The following is a 13,048-nucleotide window of genomic DNA, read 5'->3' as shown; positions in this document are numbered from 1 at the left end:
TCACGGTACAAAACCTGAACCCTAGCTATGAAAACAGGGTTGAACCGAAAAGCAGCAAGTGTTTTCCACAAGTATTGATGTTCAACCCGGTCAAAAGCTTTTTCTTGGTCTAACGAAATGAGACCAGTTTCTATGCCCAAAGAGCCAGAGACTTCCAAAACATGCCGAATAAAAGTGATATTATTGCTAATAAGCCTGCCGGGCACACAGTAAGTCTGATCGACATGAATCACTTCCTCCATTACCTCCCTGAGCCTTAGAGCCAAGGCTTTTGACAGCACCTTATAGTCCCCACAGAGCAGAGAGACCGGCCTCCAATTCTTAAGCTCCTGGAGATCACCCTTCTTAGGGAGCAGGGTAATGACCGCCCTCCTGCAGCTCTGAGGTAACAGTCCATGTCTGAAACTGTCCTGAAAGACCTCCAGCATGTCCTCTCCCACCACAGGCCAGAAAGTCTTATAGAAATCCACTGGAGGGCCATCAATGCCCGGGGCCTTACCATTGGCTAGACTCATGAGGGCTGCATGAAGTTCTCCCAGGGTCAGGTCAGCCGACAGCAAAGAGTCAAAAGACTCCCCAACTTTAGGCAGGTCAGACAGAAAAGCTGAATCCAACTCTGCATCCTCTCCAACTCTGTTTTAAAAAGGGTTTGATAAAACGAGTGGCACACCTTGATGTCGGAGGTCTCAGTGTGTGGGCCGTCCTCAGCGCACAGGGAATGGATGATCTTTCCTCTGGCCGTTCTTAGTCTCCAAGCCAAAGAAAAACTTGGACGGGGCGTCCATCATAGAGGCGTTATAAAACCGACCGGACCAGAGCTCCCTGTGCTGTGATCCCACAGGTTGGCTATAGCAGCATTTTTACTTTTAAGGACTTCAACATGTCCTTGATCTCCTGTGCGGCTCAGTAGGTCTGTACCTCAGTCTCCAGGTCCTGAAGGGATCTGGTGATGTACTTGGTGACATTACGAGTATATTGTTGACAAAATTGTTTTGTTCAGTCTTCCCAAAATCCCACCATTTTTGCACTGACGAGAACATGAATTTCTTTTCACGATGAGAGTCCCATAAGACCCTAAAAGCTTCCCTAAAAGAACAGTCTTCCAAAAGCGCTGTATTAAAGTGCCAGTAGGCACTGGATATCTTCACATTCTGGATAACAACTGAGCAAAAAAACAGAAAATGATCTGTCACCCCCACTGGAACCATACAACAGTCTTTGAAAGAGCTCAAATGATGCTTAAAACAATAAAAACGGTCAAGTCTGGCCAGAGACACAGAGTTGTCTCTACAGTGAGACCAGGTGGTCCTAAATTATGGAATGACCTCCCTCTATGCATTCGACAAGCCCCTTCACTGTCCATTTTTAAAACACGTCTTAAGACCCATTTTTATTCCTTGGCTTTTAACCCAGCATGAGACTCTGTTTCTGTTTTTGCTTTAATATTATTTTAACATTGTTTTATCGTTTATTATTGTTTTTATATTGTTCTTTGTTTTATATGTCTTATTTCATGTTCTATTTTATGTACAGCACTTTGTGTCAGCTGCAGCTGTTTTTAAAGGGCTTTATAAATAAAGTTGAGTTGAGTTGAGTTGAGGTGTACTGTTTCCTCTGTCCATTAAGGCTCCTCCACACATCTTTCAGCTCATGAGTCTCTATGAGGCGGTTAAGACGAGCAGCTGAAGCAGGATGAGGCTCCAGATGGTTTCTGTCTAACACTGCTTCTGCAGTGCAGTTAAAATCACATTACCAATGACATCACACAATGCATTTAAAAAAACCATCCTTTCCACACCTAAAACAGGGGCATAGGCACACAGGAACACCAATTTAACACTTTCATAAAGAGCTTTGACCATCAAAAGACGAGCAGCTATGATGTGGTGCAGCTCTACAGACTGAGGAATAAACGACCTGGAGAACAGGACCCCCACCCCAGCACTGTTAGACCGTTTATGGCTCAGGCAGACCCTCCCTGGCCACTCCCTTCTCCAGTCCCCCTCATTTCTGTCGTCACTGTGCGTTTCCTGGACAAACATCACATCCAATTTTTTAACATCACACAGTTTGAACAGAGAAGCCCTCTTCACATCTGACCCAATGTTAATGTTCACCATGATGAAAACACACAGCAGATGCAACAGCAGGTAATAAAAAACACCCCTTCATATTAATCATCATCATCTATGAGAGCAGCCCTAGCTTTTGTCACCATCTTCCTGAGTCTATATAACTCCTGGTCACTGAACACATCTTGTTTTCTGAGTTTAGTCACAGACAAAATAAACCCGTTCAGATCAGGAAAGTAGTTTTCAGGTTCCACAGCTCTCAGACCCTTTGTTTCCACCAGAAAAGCTGATCTTCTCTGCGGAGTAAGATGTAAGTCTCTCCTGCTGAGAGGTGGAGCCGCCTCCTCCTCCTCAGAGAGGCTCCGTGAAGTCCTCCTGCTCTTTCCTCCCCCCAAACCTTTATCCACTGATTTCTTTCTTTTACCGCTGCTGACACTGAGACAGCTCTCATCAAAAACCTCATCCATGCACCGTCACTAGAAACATCCTCATTACTGTTGTTTGGTGGATTTACAGTTTTCTCTGCTGCTGTGTCAGCACATTCATTCACATCCTTTACATCCCGCATCCTGCGGCCGCTCAGAGGAGTTACCTGCCCCCGTACAACCCTCCCCAGGCCGCCCCTCAGTTGATCCAGAAAGATCCGAAAAAAACGCTTCCTTCTCCTGCTCCGGGGGGCCCCCGGGTTCTCCCGAGGGACCGGAGCCGAGGCCGGTGCCGAAACCAGAGCTCCCGGCCCCGCCCGACGGCCCCGCGCCGGAGCCCCCGGCTCCCCCCGAGGGATCGGAGTCGGAGCCCCCGGGGTTTCCCTTCCTCACCTCGGGGCAGGCTCGGACGAGGTGCCCCTCAGCGCCACAACCGAAACATTTCATTGTGTCCGAGGTGACGAAAACAACGTAGTTAAAACCTTGGACTCTGAAAGTAAGAGTCAGGTTGATGGGACTCTCTGCGTCTTTAAGGATCATGAAGACCTGACCACATGTTTCGGTTTAGGTGACTTACAGCCCAGCAGCACCATTCTGATCGGGGAGACTACCTGTCCATACCTGGAGAGAGACTTACATAAATCATCGTTTTTAATGAAAGGCGGTGCGTTGGAGATCGTTATCTTTGTGGCCGGGTTCACCAGCGGGGACACTGGTGTGAACGTGTCCCTCAGGACAATGCCGGGCTCCACCACCTGCTCCACTTTATTCACCTCATCTAGGAAGATCACCACAGCACTGTTCATGCGAGACCCAGCCTTAACGCTGTGGTAACCCACCACCTGTCCAACAGCCAGCCCCACCTCCTCCACTGAAACACCTGTCTGAGGTGAAACCTTCAGTTCTCCCTGCCCGGTCACCACGGGCATCCTGCCCCCCAAAACACTCGAACTATTAACAACTGAAACTATCAAAACCTATATGGAAAAACATACACAAAAAAGACTGAATGTGAATGTGTTTTTGAACCAATTGCACTGTATGACAGTGAGGTGTGGGGTCCACTTCCAAAACATGACTTTACTCAGTGGGATAAACAGCCCACTGAGACCCTGCATACAATCCTTCTACATGTCCAGAGGAGGGCGACAAACAATGCATGCAGGGCAGAATCAGACAAATACCCACTAATAATAAAAATACAAAAAGGAGCTATTCACTTTTGGACACATCTAAAACTGAGTGATCCCCTCTCGTATCATTACCAAGCCCTGCAATGCCAACACATGACCCAACTGGTCCTCAGAGATCACAAACCTGCCCTACTAACACAAACCAGGAACACAACAGCTCACCAACCAGACCCAAAGTAATCACTAAACAATTAAAACAAGACGACACTACACCACAGCAGGTTACTGAGTGAAACAGGACGGCTCCCTGCAGAGCAGAGGCTGTGCTGTCACAGTCTGACAATTACACAATACAAACACAATACAAACACAATACAAACACAATACAAACACATTTCCCACAATCTGAAACCAGAAAGAACGACCTTTAAAAAACTGCCCATGTTACTAGGAAGAGAACCAAAGACTAACAGTCTATGTTTCAGACACACGTCAACTGAAACACACATTTAGTTATTGTTTTGTTTTTCTTATTGTTTACTTGATTGATTGCCTACTGGTATGTTGTAGATGTAGATGTTGTAGATGTTGTAGATGTTGTAGATGATGTAGATGTTGTAGATGTTGTAGATGTAGATGTTGTAGATGTTGTAGATGTTGTAGATGTAGATGTAGATGTTGTAGATGTAGATGTTGTAGATGTTGTAGATGTAGATGTTGTAGATGTAGATGTTGTAGATGTTGTAGATGTAGATGTTGTAGATGTAGATGTTGTAGATGTTGTAGATGTAGATGTTGTAGATGTAGATGTTGTAGATGTTGTAGATGTAGATGTTGTAGATGTAGATGTTGTAGATGTTGTAGATGTAGATGTTGTAGATGTAGATGTTGTAGATGTTGTAGATGTAGATGTTGTAGATGTAGATGTTGTAGATGTTGTAGATGTAGATGTTGTAGATGTAGATGTTGTAGATGTTGTAGATGTAGATGTTGTAGATGTAGATGTTGTAGATGTTGTAGATGTAGATGTTGTAGATGTAGATGTTGTAGATGTTGTAGATGTAGATGTTGTAGATGTAGATGTTGTAGATGTTGTAGATGTAGATGTTGTAGATGTAGATGTTGTAGATGTTGTAGATGTAGATGTTGTAGATGTAGATGTTGTAGATGTTGTAGATGTAGATGTTGTAGATGTAGATGTTGTAGATGTTGTAGATGTAGATGTTGTAGATGTAGATGTTGTAGATGTTGTAGATGTAGATGTTGTAGATGTAGATGATGTAGATGTTGTAGATGTAGATGTTGTAGATGTAGATGTTGTAGATGTTGTAGATGTAGATGTTGTAGATGTAGATGATGTAGATGTTGTAGATGTAGCTGTTGTAGATGTTGTAGATGTAGATGTAGATGATGTAGATGTTGTAGATGTAGATGTTGTAGATGTAGATGTTGTAGATGTAGATGATGTAGATGTAGATTATGTAGATGTAGATGATGTAGATGTTGTAGATGTAGATTATGTAGATGTAGATGTTGTAGATGTAGATGTTGTAGATGTAGATGCTGTAGATGTAGATTATGTAGATGTAGATGTAGATGTTGTAGATGTAGATGATGTAGATGTAGATGTTGTAGATGTTGGAGATGTTGTAGATGTAGATGTTGTAGATGTAGATGATGTAGATGTTGTAGATGTAGATGTTGATTTTGTAGATGTAGATGCTGTAGATGTTGTAGATGTAGATGATGTAGATGTAGTAGATGTAGATGATGTAGATGTAGTAGATGTAGATGATGTAGATGATGTAGATGTAGTAGATGTAGTAGATGTAGATGTAGATGTAGATGTTGTAGATGTAGATGATGTAGATGTAGATGTTGTAGATGTTGTAGATGTTGTAGATGTAGATGTTGTAGATGTAGATTATGTAGATGTTGTAGATGTTGTAGATCTAGATGTTGTAGATGTAGATGTTGTAGATGCTGTAGATGTAGATTATGTAGATGTAGATGTTGTAGATGTAGATGATGTAGATGTAGACGTTGTAGATGATGTAGATGTTGTAGATGTAGATGTAGTAGATGTAGATGTTGTAGATGTAGATAATGTAGATGTTGTAGATGTAGATGTTGTAGATGTAGATAATGCAGATGTTGTAGATGTAGTAGATGTAGTAGATGTAGATGTTGTAGATGTAGATGATGTAGATGTTGTAGATGTTGTAGATGTAGATGTAGACGTTGTAGATGTAGATGATGTAGATGTAGTAGATGTAGATGTAGATGATGTAGATGTTGTAGATGTAGATGATGTAGATGTTGTAGATGTAGATGATGTAGATGTTGTAGATGTAGATGATGTAGATGTAGATGTTGTAGCTGTAGATGATGTAGATGTAGTAGATGTATTGTAAATATTGTTCTCCTTTGTTGTTGTTATTGATTGATTGATTCCAGGCACTTTGGCAATGTGCACAATGCTGCATCATGTCAATAAAGCCCTTTGAATTTGAATTTGAAGGAGAGAGGGACAGACGAAAAAATGTCGATATTTGATTCATTAAATGTTATATATATATAAATAATTTATTTTTAATACTTCAAGTCGTCTGTTTGGTTTAGTAGATGATTAATAATGACGATGTATTTATCTTTATGCAGGACAGGCCGTCATGATGGACTAGAACCAGAACCAGCAGAACCCTGAGTCCACGCCCCCTTCCTGTCTGTGTGTAAACACAGCGAGTAAAGTGACGTAGATTAGATTGATGTGAAGCTGAAGATCATCGATGTGTTCAGTCCTGCAGACGTAATCACATCAACCACCGAAACATGACACGGCATTCTGGGAGGAGAGGCACTTTAAATGGCGACTCAGCAAACTGTCTGCAGCATGGCGAGTCAAAAATATTCACAGTGAAACAAACAAACAGCATGATGTCCTCTTAGTGACTGTCTCAGCGCTGTGTGCACGTGTCCTTTTAGTGACTGTCTCAGCGCTGTGTGCACGTGTCCTCTTAGTGACTGTCTCAGCGCTGTGTGCACGTGTCCTCTTAGTGACTGTCTCAGTGTTTCTATCCTTTAAAGTTTAAAGGATAGAAACAGGAAGTGTGATGTCACCATATGTTTATTAGCTGAATTAGCTGTTCTGTAAGTGTTCTTTAAACGTTCCGTAAGTGTTCTTTAAACGTTCCGTAAGTGTTCTTTAAACGTTCCGTAAATGTTCTTTAAACGTTCCGTAAATGTTTTTTAAAGGTTCCGCAAATGTTTTTTAAACGTTCCGCAAATGTTCTTTAAACGTTCCGTAAGTGTTCTTTAAACGTTCCGTAAATGTTCTTTAAACATTCCGTAAGTGTTCTTTAAACGTTCCGTGTGTTTTTTAAACATTCCGTAAGTGTTCTTTAAACGTTCCGTAAGTTTTTTAAACGTTCCGCAAATGTTCTTTAAACGTTCCGTAAATGTTTTTTAAACGTTCCGTAAATGTTCTTTAAACGTTCCATAAGTGTTTTTTAAACGTTCCGTAAGTGTTCTTTAAACGTTCCGTAAGTGTTTTTCAAACATTCTGTAAGTGTTTTTCAAACGTTCTGTAAGTGTTTTTTAAATGTTCTGTAAGTATAGGTCCAGCAGGTTTCAGGTCCAGAAGGTATCAGGTCCAGCAGGTATCAGGTCCAGCAGGTTTCAGGTCCAGCAGGTATCAGGCCCGGCTGGTATCAGATCCAGCAGGTTTCAGGTCCAGCAGGTTTCAGGTCCAGCAGGTTTCAGGCCCGGCTGGTATCAGGCAGTGATCCAGCAGATGAAGCTGATGTGCTGAGGCAGCAGGAGCTCTGTTTGGTCTCCACGGTTGTCTGCTCACAATAATCGGGATGAACGACCTGACGGTGTTTCGGTGCTGCAGCGAGTCTGAACTCAAAGACCTCGGAGCAGAACCTGAGAAGACTCATGCAGGATGTTCCTGCAGGGCTGTGAACCCCGCCGGGCTCTGTGCATTGTTCTATCATGAATTAGAAGCTACAGAACTGTTTTTGTTTTTACCATCACAGGATGTTTTATTTTGAAAGTTAACCACATTCATTTCCTGTCAGCTGGAGCTGCTTTGTGCTGTTTGTTTGGGAGTTGGCAAAGCATCATGGGAGAAGCAGTTATGATGTTTGCTGACATCAAACAAACTGAACTTAAAGAAAGCTGAAGTGTTTTTCAAAATAAAAGCATCCTGTTGTTTTACACTTCCTGTTTGCTGAGACGGTTTTTGGTAAGAAGCAGGATGAAGCATGGAACAACAGAAAAGTGTTTTATTTGAAGCTTTGTGTTCACTATCAAAGCAGAGTTTACAGGTGAGTTTACAGGTGAGCCCTTCCATCAGCTGAACTACAGCTCACTATGATTGTCATTATGCACCAGAACGTTCACGACACCGCACGCACAAACCAAACACAGCTAGAAGCAGTTTACAACATGCACTTCATGAGGAGAGATTGCATAGCTCTTCACTGTTTGCCCTTTAAACTGTGCTTTAAAGAGTCCGTGGGTCGGGCCTTTCTGCAAAGCACTGAAGTCAGAAAAGCCCGGTTCGGTTTACTCTGCAGGGTCCGAACGAGTCCAGAAGAGACTCTCCTGGTATTAAATTAGCCCCGTCTTGGTCTGTCGCTCCTTGTTAGCCTCCAAACTAATTAAAGAGGAAAGTTTCATGCAGTAAAGTTTCTGAAGTCTCTGAAGCATCGACGCTGTCTGGAAGGTGATGGCAAAAAACTGCCTGTGCTTCTGTGAGTCCAGATCGGACTCTGGGTCGGGTCTCAGGATTCACCACTGATACAAAGGACAGGCACTGAGTCGAGGTGGGTCTGAGGTTCAGAGTCAGGTCCAGGTTCAGGTGGAGTCTGGAGGGTGAAGTCGGATTAGGAACCAGGTTCAAAGTGAGATGTCCGTCCTCGGCAGGTTCTCATATTCGTACATGGAAGTTACTGAAGAAACAAAAAGACACAATGTGAGTTTGAAGTGTTGTTACTTTAAGAAGTTTATACATTTAATTATGTTTATTAACTTTATTATTGAATACAGATTCTGCAGTGAGGTGGTATTGGACGGTCTGAAGTCTGGATATCTTCTCAAACACAGAACAGTTTGAAGAGTTCATTGATTCACAGCAAATTAAACTGGGTTGGCTCCAGAACCTGAAGACCAAACAGTAACATCAGGAGAGGGTGATGAGCGGTGGACTGCAGCTGGTTAACAGCCATCACACTCTTATTACAGCCTATCTGACCTGGTTGCCATGGTTACAGGATCCCTGGAGCCTGGTTACCACCTACCTTACCTGAGTGGTGCTCCACATGGACAGACTGACTGATGGACAGATTCATGAGGAGAGGAAAACTCTCCTGAAAGGTTCCGAAGTTTGAGTCAATTAAAGGGACAGTTCGTGCTCTCTTTGCTTCGTTCTGTGAGGTTCTGATCAGTCAGTGTCGTACCTACATTAGACAGCGGTGAAGCAGCAAGAAGCCGAACCAGGTTCTGCTGTGGACGGGTTGATTTATGTAACATGAAATGAGAAAGCTGATGAACATGAACATGATGAAACTCTCCGTCCTACCTCAGAAAGTCGGGAGCCTTGGAGATCATGTTCTCAAAGTCGGCGAAGGAGAGCTTGGTGTCTCCGTCGAGGTCGGCCTCCTCGATGGCTTTATCACACACCAACGTGACCTCCTCTGGAGTCAGCTCTCCTTTGGTCAGTTTGTTTAGGGTCCTCTGCAGGTCCTCCTTACAGATGAAGTTATCCCTGTTAAAGTCTGGACCCAGACCAGAACAGAACAGTTTGAGTAGAGTCGAATGGACTCTCCTGATCGGGTCAGGTGTTCCTGATAAAATGTTCCAGGTGCTACCTGGCGGTTCTCCACAAACACTCACCGTAGATCTTGAAGGCGTAGATGGTCTTCAGTTCTCTGGGTGAAGTTTCACAGAGTGCCGAGAACATGTCCACAAAATCGTTGAAGGTGAGGTTCCCCTGTCCGTCCTCCGAGAACGTCTCTACGATTCTGTCTCTGAACGGGTTCTCCTGTCCAGCCACAGAACACAGAACCTTTACTGGTTTCAACACAAACTAACATCACGTCCTGGTTCCGGGCTCACTGAGCGTGCTCAGTAGCGTTTGTTGGCGTTACCTTGAGTTCCGGCATGGTGACGATGAGCGTCAGAGGAACTCTGATGTCGGGGTTGTTGGTGTAGTCCAGCGGCACTAAATGTGGAGCCAGCTCACGATACCTGCCGTGTAACCTGCAACACACCACAGACCACCAAACGTGACATCACACATATCCACCAATAAGGGGTCAGTAATGACATCACATGGTTAATCAGGTTACCCATAATACCCCTCTATGAGGCGTTCACAGAGCCGTGATACTGAACAGTGAACTCACCGCAGGACTTCTTTCCTCGTGAAGAAGGTGCAGTCCTGAAAGAGAGGAAGAGTCTTCATCACCTTCATCACCATCATCATCATCACCTTCATCATCATCACCATGACCATCATCACCTTCATCATCATCATCATCATCACCTTCATCATCATCATCACCATCATCTTCTCTGCAGGATGCAGATGGAGGTTGGAGTTCAGCCAATCAGGCTCTCTCCTGGTTTTTGTTGATTTGTGCAGTCACGCAGAGAAACGCGTTCATGACGCAGATCAAAGGAAAACCGGCTCGGTAACGTCATCATGTTTGCGGGATATTTTAGCGGGAGTCACCTGATAGGCCTCGAGCTGCTCGTCAGTGAAGGTGGTCTGCTTGTTGCCCATCCTGCTCGGCGGACTCTCCCATCACAGAGTTCCGGATCAGTCCGTCCAGGACGTTCCGGTTCTGGGTCCTGCTGGTCTCCTGGTCCGGGTCTGGGTCCTGCTGGTCTCCTGGTCCGGGTCTGGGTCCTGCTGGTCTCTGCTCGTTTCAGCACAGAGGTGATTTTTACGCCTGAGCGGCACGGAGGAGGGGCGGGGTGCAGCGTGCTGCATTCAGGTGCTGCTCGTACAGCTCGGTTCCTGCACAAATGCGTGGACTAGTTTTTCTGCATCCGCCTGAGACACGATGCGTCTGATTTTGGCGATGTTACGTAAGTGGAAGAATGCAGTCCTCGAAATTTGTTTTATGTGACGTTAAAGGACAAATCCTGATCAAAAACAACTCCAAGATTCTTTACAGTGGAGCTGGAGGCCAGGGTGATCCCATCTAAAGTAACTAAGTCTCTAGAAAGAGAGTTTCTGAGGTGTTTGGGTCCAATTACAAGAACTTCAGTTTGTCTGAATTTAACATCAGAAAATTGTAGGTCATCCAACTTTTTATATCCTTAAGACCTCCTCCTGCTCCTCCTCTCAGAGGATCTCTGATCAGAGTGAGACCTCCTCCTGCTCCTCCTCTCAGTGGACCTCTGATCAGAGTGAGACCTCCTCCTGCTCCTCCTCCTCCTCTCAGAGGACCTCTGATCAGAGTGAGACCTCCTCCTGCTCCTCCTCCTCCTCTCAGTGGACCTCTGATCAGAGTGAGACCTCCTCCTCCTCTCAGAGGATCTCTGATCAGAGTGAGACCTCCTCCTGCTCCTCTCAGAGGATCTTCGTCTCTTCCTGTCAGGATGGCAGCAGGCAGCGCGTGGAGGTCAATGGTAAGAAAATCTGATAAATGGATCGATCCGGATCATGAATGACGTCATAGACGTCAGAACCAGACTGGGCTTGAGTTCTTGTGTGACGTCACGTGGCGTGGTTCCGGTCCAGTTGTTCGTCAGAGACTTTAAAGTCACGTTAGCCGGTTAGCACGTGCCCTTCACCATGCTGAGGCTAACGCGGCTAACAGCTAACAGCTGTTTCCGGTCCTCTTTGTCCCGGCTCTGTGTTGGTGCTGACCCGGCCGGTAAGCCGGTCCGGTCCGGTCCGGTCCGGTCCGGAGCCTGAGATCAGACTGTTTGAAAAGTGACTGATTTAAGGTTAACACGTCATCTGTGCGTGATGACGTCATCACAGAAAACACCTGAAGATCTCAGACACGAGATGACGGAACCCATGACGTCATAATTATAATAATTGGAACGAGTCATTAAGACTGACAGAGTCTGCAAGACTGTCTCCACCTCCTCACGACTGTAAAGACTGAAACAGAAAGAACCTTTAATCAGTCTGAGGTCAGTCTGAGGTCAGTCTTTAGTCTGTGGTCAGTCTTTAGTCTTTGGTCAGTCTGAGATCAGTCTTTAGTCTGTGGTCAGTCTTTAGTCTTTGGTCAGTCTTTAGTCTTTAGTCAGTCTTTGGTCAGTCTTTAGTCTTTGGTCAGTCTGAGGTCAGTCTTTAGTCTGTGGTCAGTCTTTAGTCTTTGGTCAGTCTGAGATCAGTCTTTAGTCTGTGGTCAGTCTTTAGTCTTTGGTCAGTCTGAGGTCAGTCTTTAGTCTTTGGTCAGTCTTTAGTCTTTGGTCAGTCTGAGATCAGTCTTTAGTCTGTGGTCAGTCTTTAGTCTTTGGTCAGTCTTTAGTCTTTAGTCTTTGGTCAGTCTTTAGTCTTTGGTCAGTCTTTAGTCTTTAGTCTTTGGTCAGTCTTTAGTCTTTGGTCAGTCTTTAGTCTTTAGTCTTTGGTCAGTCTTTAGTCTTTGGTCAGTCTTTAGTCTTTAGTCTTTGGTCAGTCTTTAGTCTTTGGTCAGTCTTTAGTCTTTAGTCTTTGGTCAGTCTTTAGTCTTTGGTCAGTCTTTAGTCTTTAGTCTTTGGTCAGTCTTTAGTCTTTGGTCAGTCTTTAGTCTGTTGACCTTCATGTCTCCTCCAGTTGTCTCAGGTGGTCGTCGGGGCGATGAGGAGACCGACAGCTTCATTTAACAGAGGAGTGAGTCACCTGACACACACACACACACAGACACACAGACACACACAGACACACACAGACAGACACACACACACAGACACACACAGACAGACACACACACACACAGACAGACACACACACAGACACACACACACAAACACAGACAGACACACACACACAAACACACACAGACACACACAGACAGACACACAGACACACACACACACACACAGACAGACAGACACACACACACACACAGACAGACAGACACACACACACACACACAGACAGACAGACAGACACACACACAGACACACACACACAAACACAGACAGACACACACACACAAACACACACAGACACACACAGACAGACACACAGACACACACACACACACACAGACAGACAGACACACACACACACACAGACAGACAGACACACACACACACACACAGACAGACAGACAGACACACACACAGACACACACACACACACACAGACAGACACACACACACAAACACACACAGACACACACAGACAGACACACAGACACACACACACACACACAGACAGACAGACACACACACACACACA

The 13,048-nt window shown here is 44.6% G+C and overlaps 2 protein-coding genes and 1 long non-coding RNA gene across 7 annotated transcripts in view; 1 reads left to right on the top strand and 2 right to left on the bottom strand.

Moving 5' to 3' along the window:
- Positions 1-7,904: 7,904 nt before the first annotated feature.
- On the bottom strand, positions 7,905-10,762 carry LOC113746278 (calcium and integrin-binding family member 2-like). 4 transcript variants are annotated; one of them, XM_027281246.1, is made up of 6 exons: positions 10,373-10,762; positions 10,044-10,078; positions 9,786-9,897; positions 9,532-9,703; positions 9,218-9,413; positions 7,905-8,588 (listed from the first exon to the last, which is right to left on the bottom strand). In XM_027281246.1, the coding sequence occupies exons 1-6, from the start codon at positions 10,421-10,423 to the stop codon at positions 8,567-8,569; spliced, it is 588 nt and encodes a 195-aa protein (XP_027137047.1). In that variant the 5' UTR covers positions 10,424-10,762; the 3' UTR covers positions 7,905-8,566. The 4 variants fall into 4 exon arrangements, with proteins under 4 accessions (XP_027137047.1, XP_027137049.1, XP_027137050.1 ...); XM_027281248.1 differs by having other exon boundaries at positions 9,532-9,679; positions 10,373-10,757; XM_027281249.1 differs by lacking the exon at positions 10,373-10,762 and adding an exon at positions 10,202-10,357.
- A 135-nt stretch (positions 10,763-10,897) lies between these two features.
- The window catches only part of LOC113746288 (uncharacterized), a 6,385-nt gene continuing 4,234 nt past the window's right edge, over positions 10,898-13,048 (bottom strand). Inside the window, exons 2-3 of the long non-coding RNA XR_003462723.1 lie at positions 11,165-11,573; positions 10,898-11,119 (exon numbers count right to left, since the gene is read on the bottom strand). This is a non-coding gene — a long non-coding RNA (uncharacterized LOC113746288). The remainder of the gene's footprint in view (positions 11,120-11,164; positions 11,574-13,048) is intronic.
- Positions 11,153-13,048, top strand: part of LOC113746275 (isocitrate dehydrogenase [NAD] subunit alpha, mitochondrial-like) — a 7,026-nt gene continuing 5,130 nt past the window's right edge. Inside the window, exons 1-2 of one of the 2 annotated variants that reach the window (XM_027281237.1) lie at positions 11,153-11,277; positions 12,419-12,475. In XM_027281237.1, the coding sequence (XP_027137038.1) occupies positions 11,248-11,277; positions 12,419-12,475 (87 nt within the window). In that variant the 5' untranslated portion in view covers positions 11,153-11,247. The remainder of the gene's footprint in view (positions 11,278-12,418; positions 12,476-13,048) is intronic. The other variant, XM_027281236.1, reaches the window with a different exon arrangement.

Source organism: Larimichthys crocea, chromosome VIII (genome assembly GCF_000972845.2).
Source record: "Larimichthys crocea isolate SSNF chromosome VIII, L_crocea_2.0, whole genome shotgun sequence".
NCBI lineage: Eukaryota > Metazoa > Chordata > Actinopteri > Sciaenidae > Larimichthys > Larimichthys crocea.
This window is presented reverse-complemented; position numbering and strand designations above follow the sequence as displayed.

Bases quoted from the DNA above. Each gene is read 5' to 3' on its own strand.
- LOC113746278 (XM_027281246.1), bottom strand. From the start codon at position 10,423: ATGGGCAACAAGCAGACCACCTTCACTGACGAGCAGCTCGAGGCCTAT. The intron at 9,898-10,043 runs GTGAGTTCACTG...GGTGTGTTGCAG, and splicing joins ACGAGGAAAGAAGTCCTGCG to GTTACACGGCAGGTATCGTG. The intron at 9,704-9,785 runs GTAACGCCAACA...AAACCAGTAAAG, and splicing joins TCACCATGCCGGAACTCAAG to GTTCTGTGTTCTGTGGCTGG.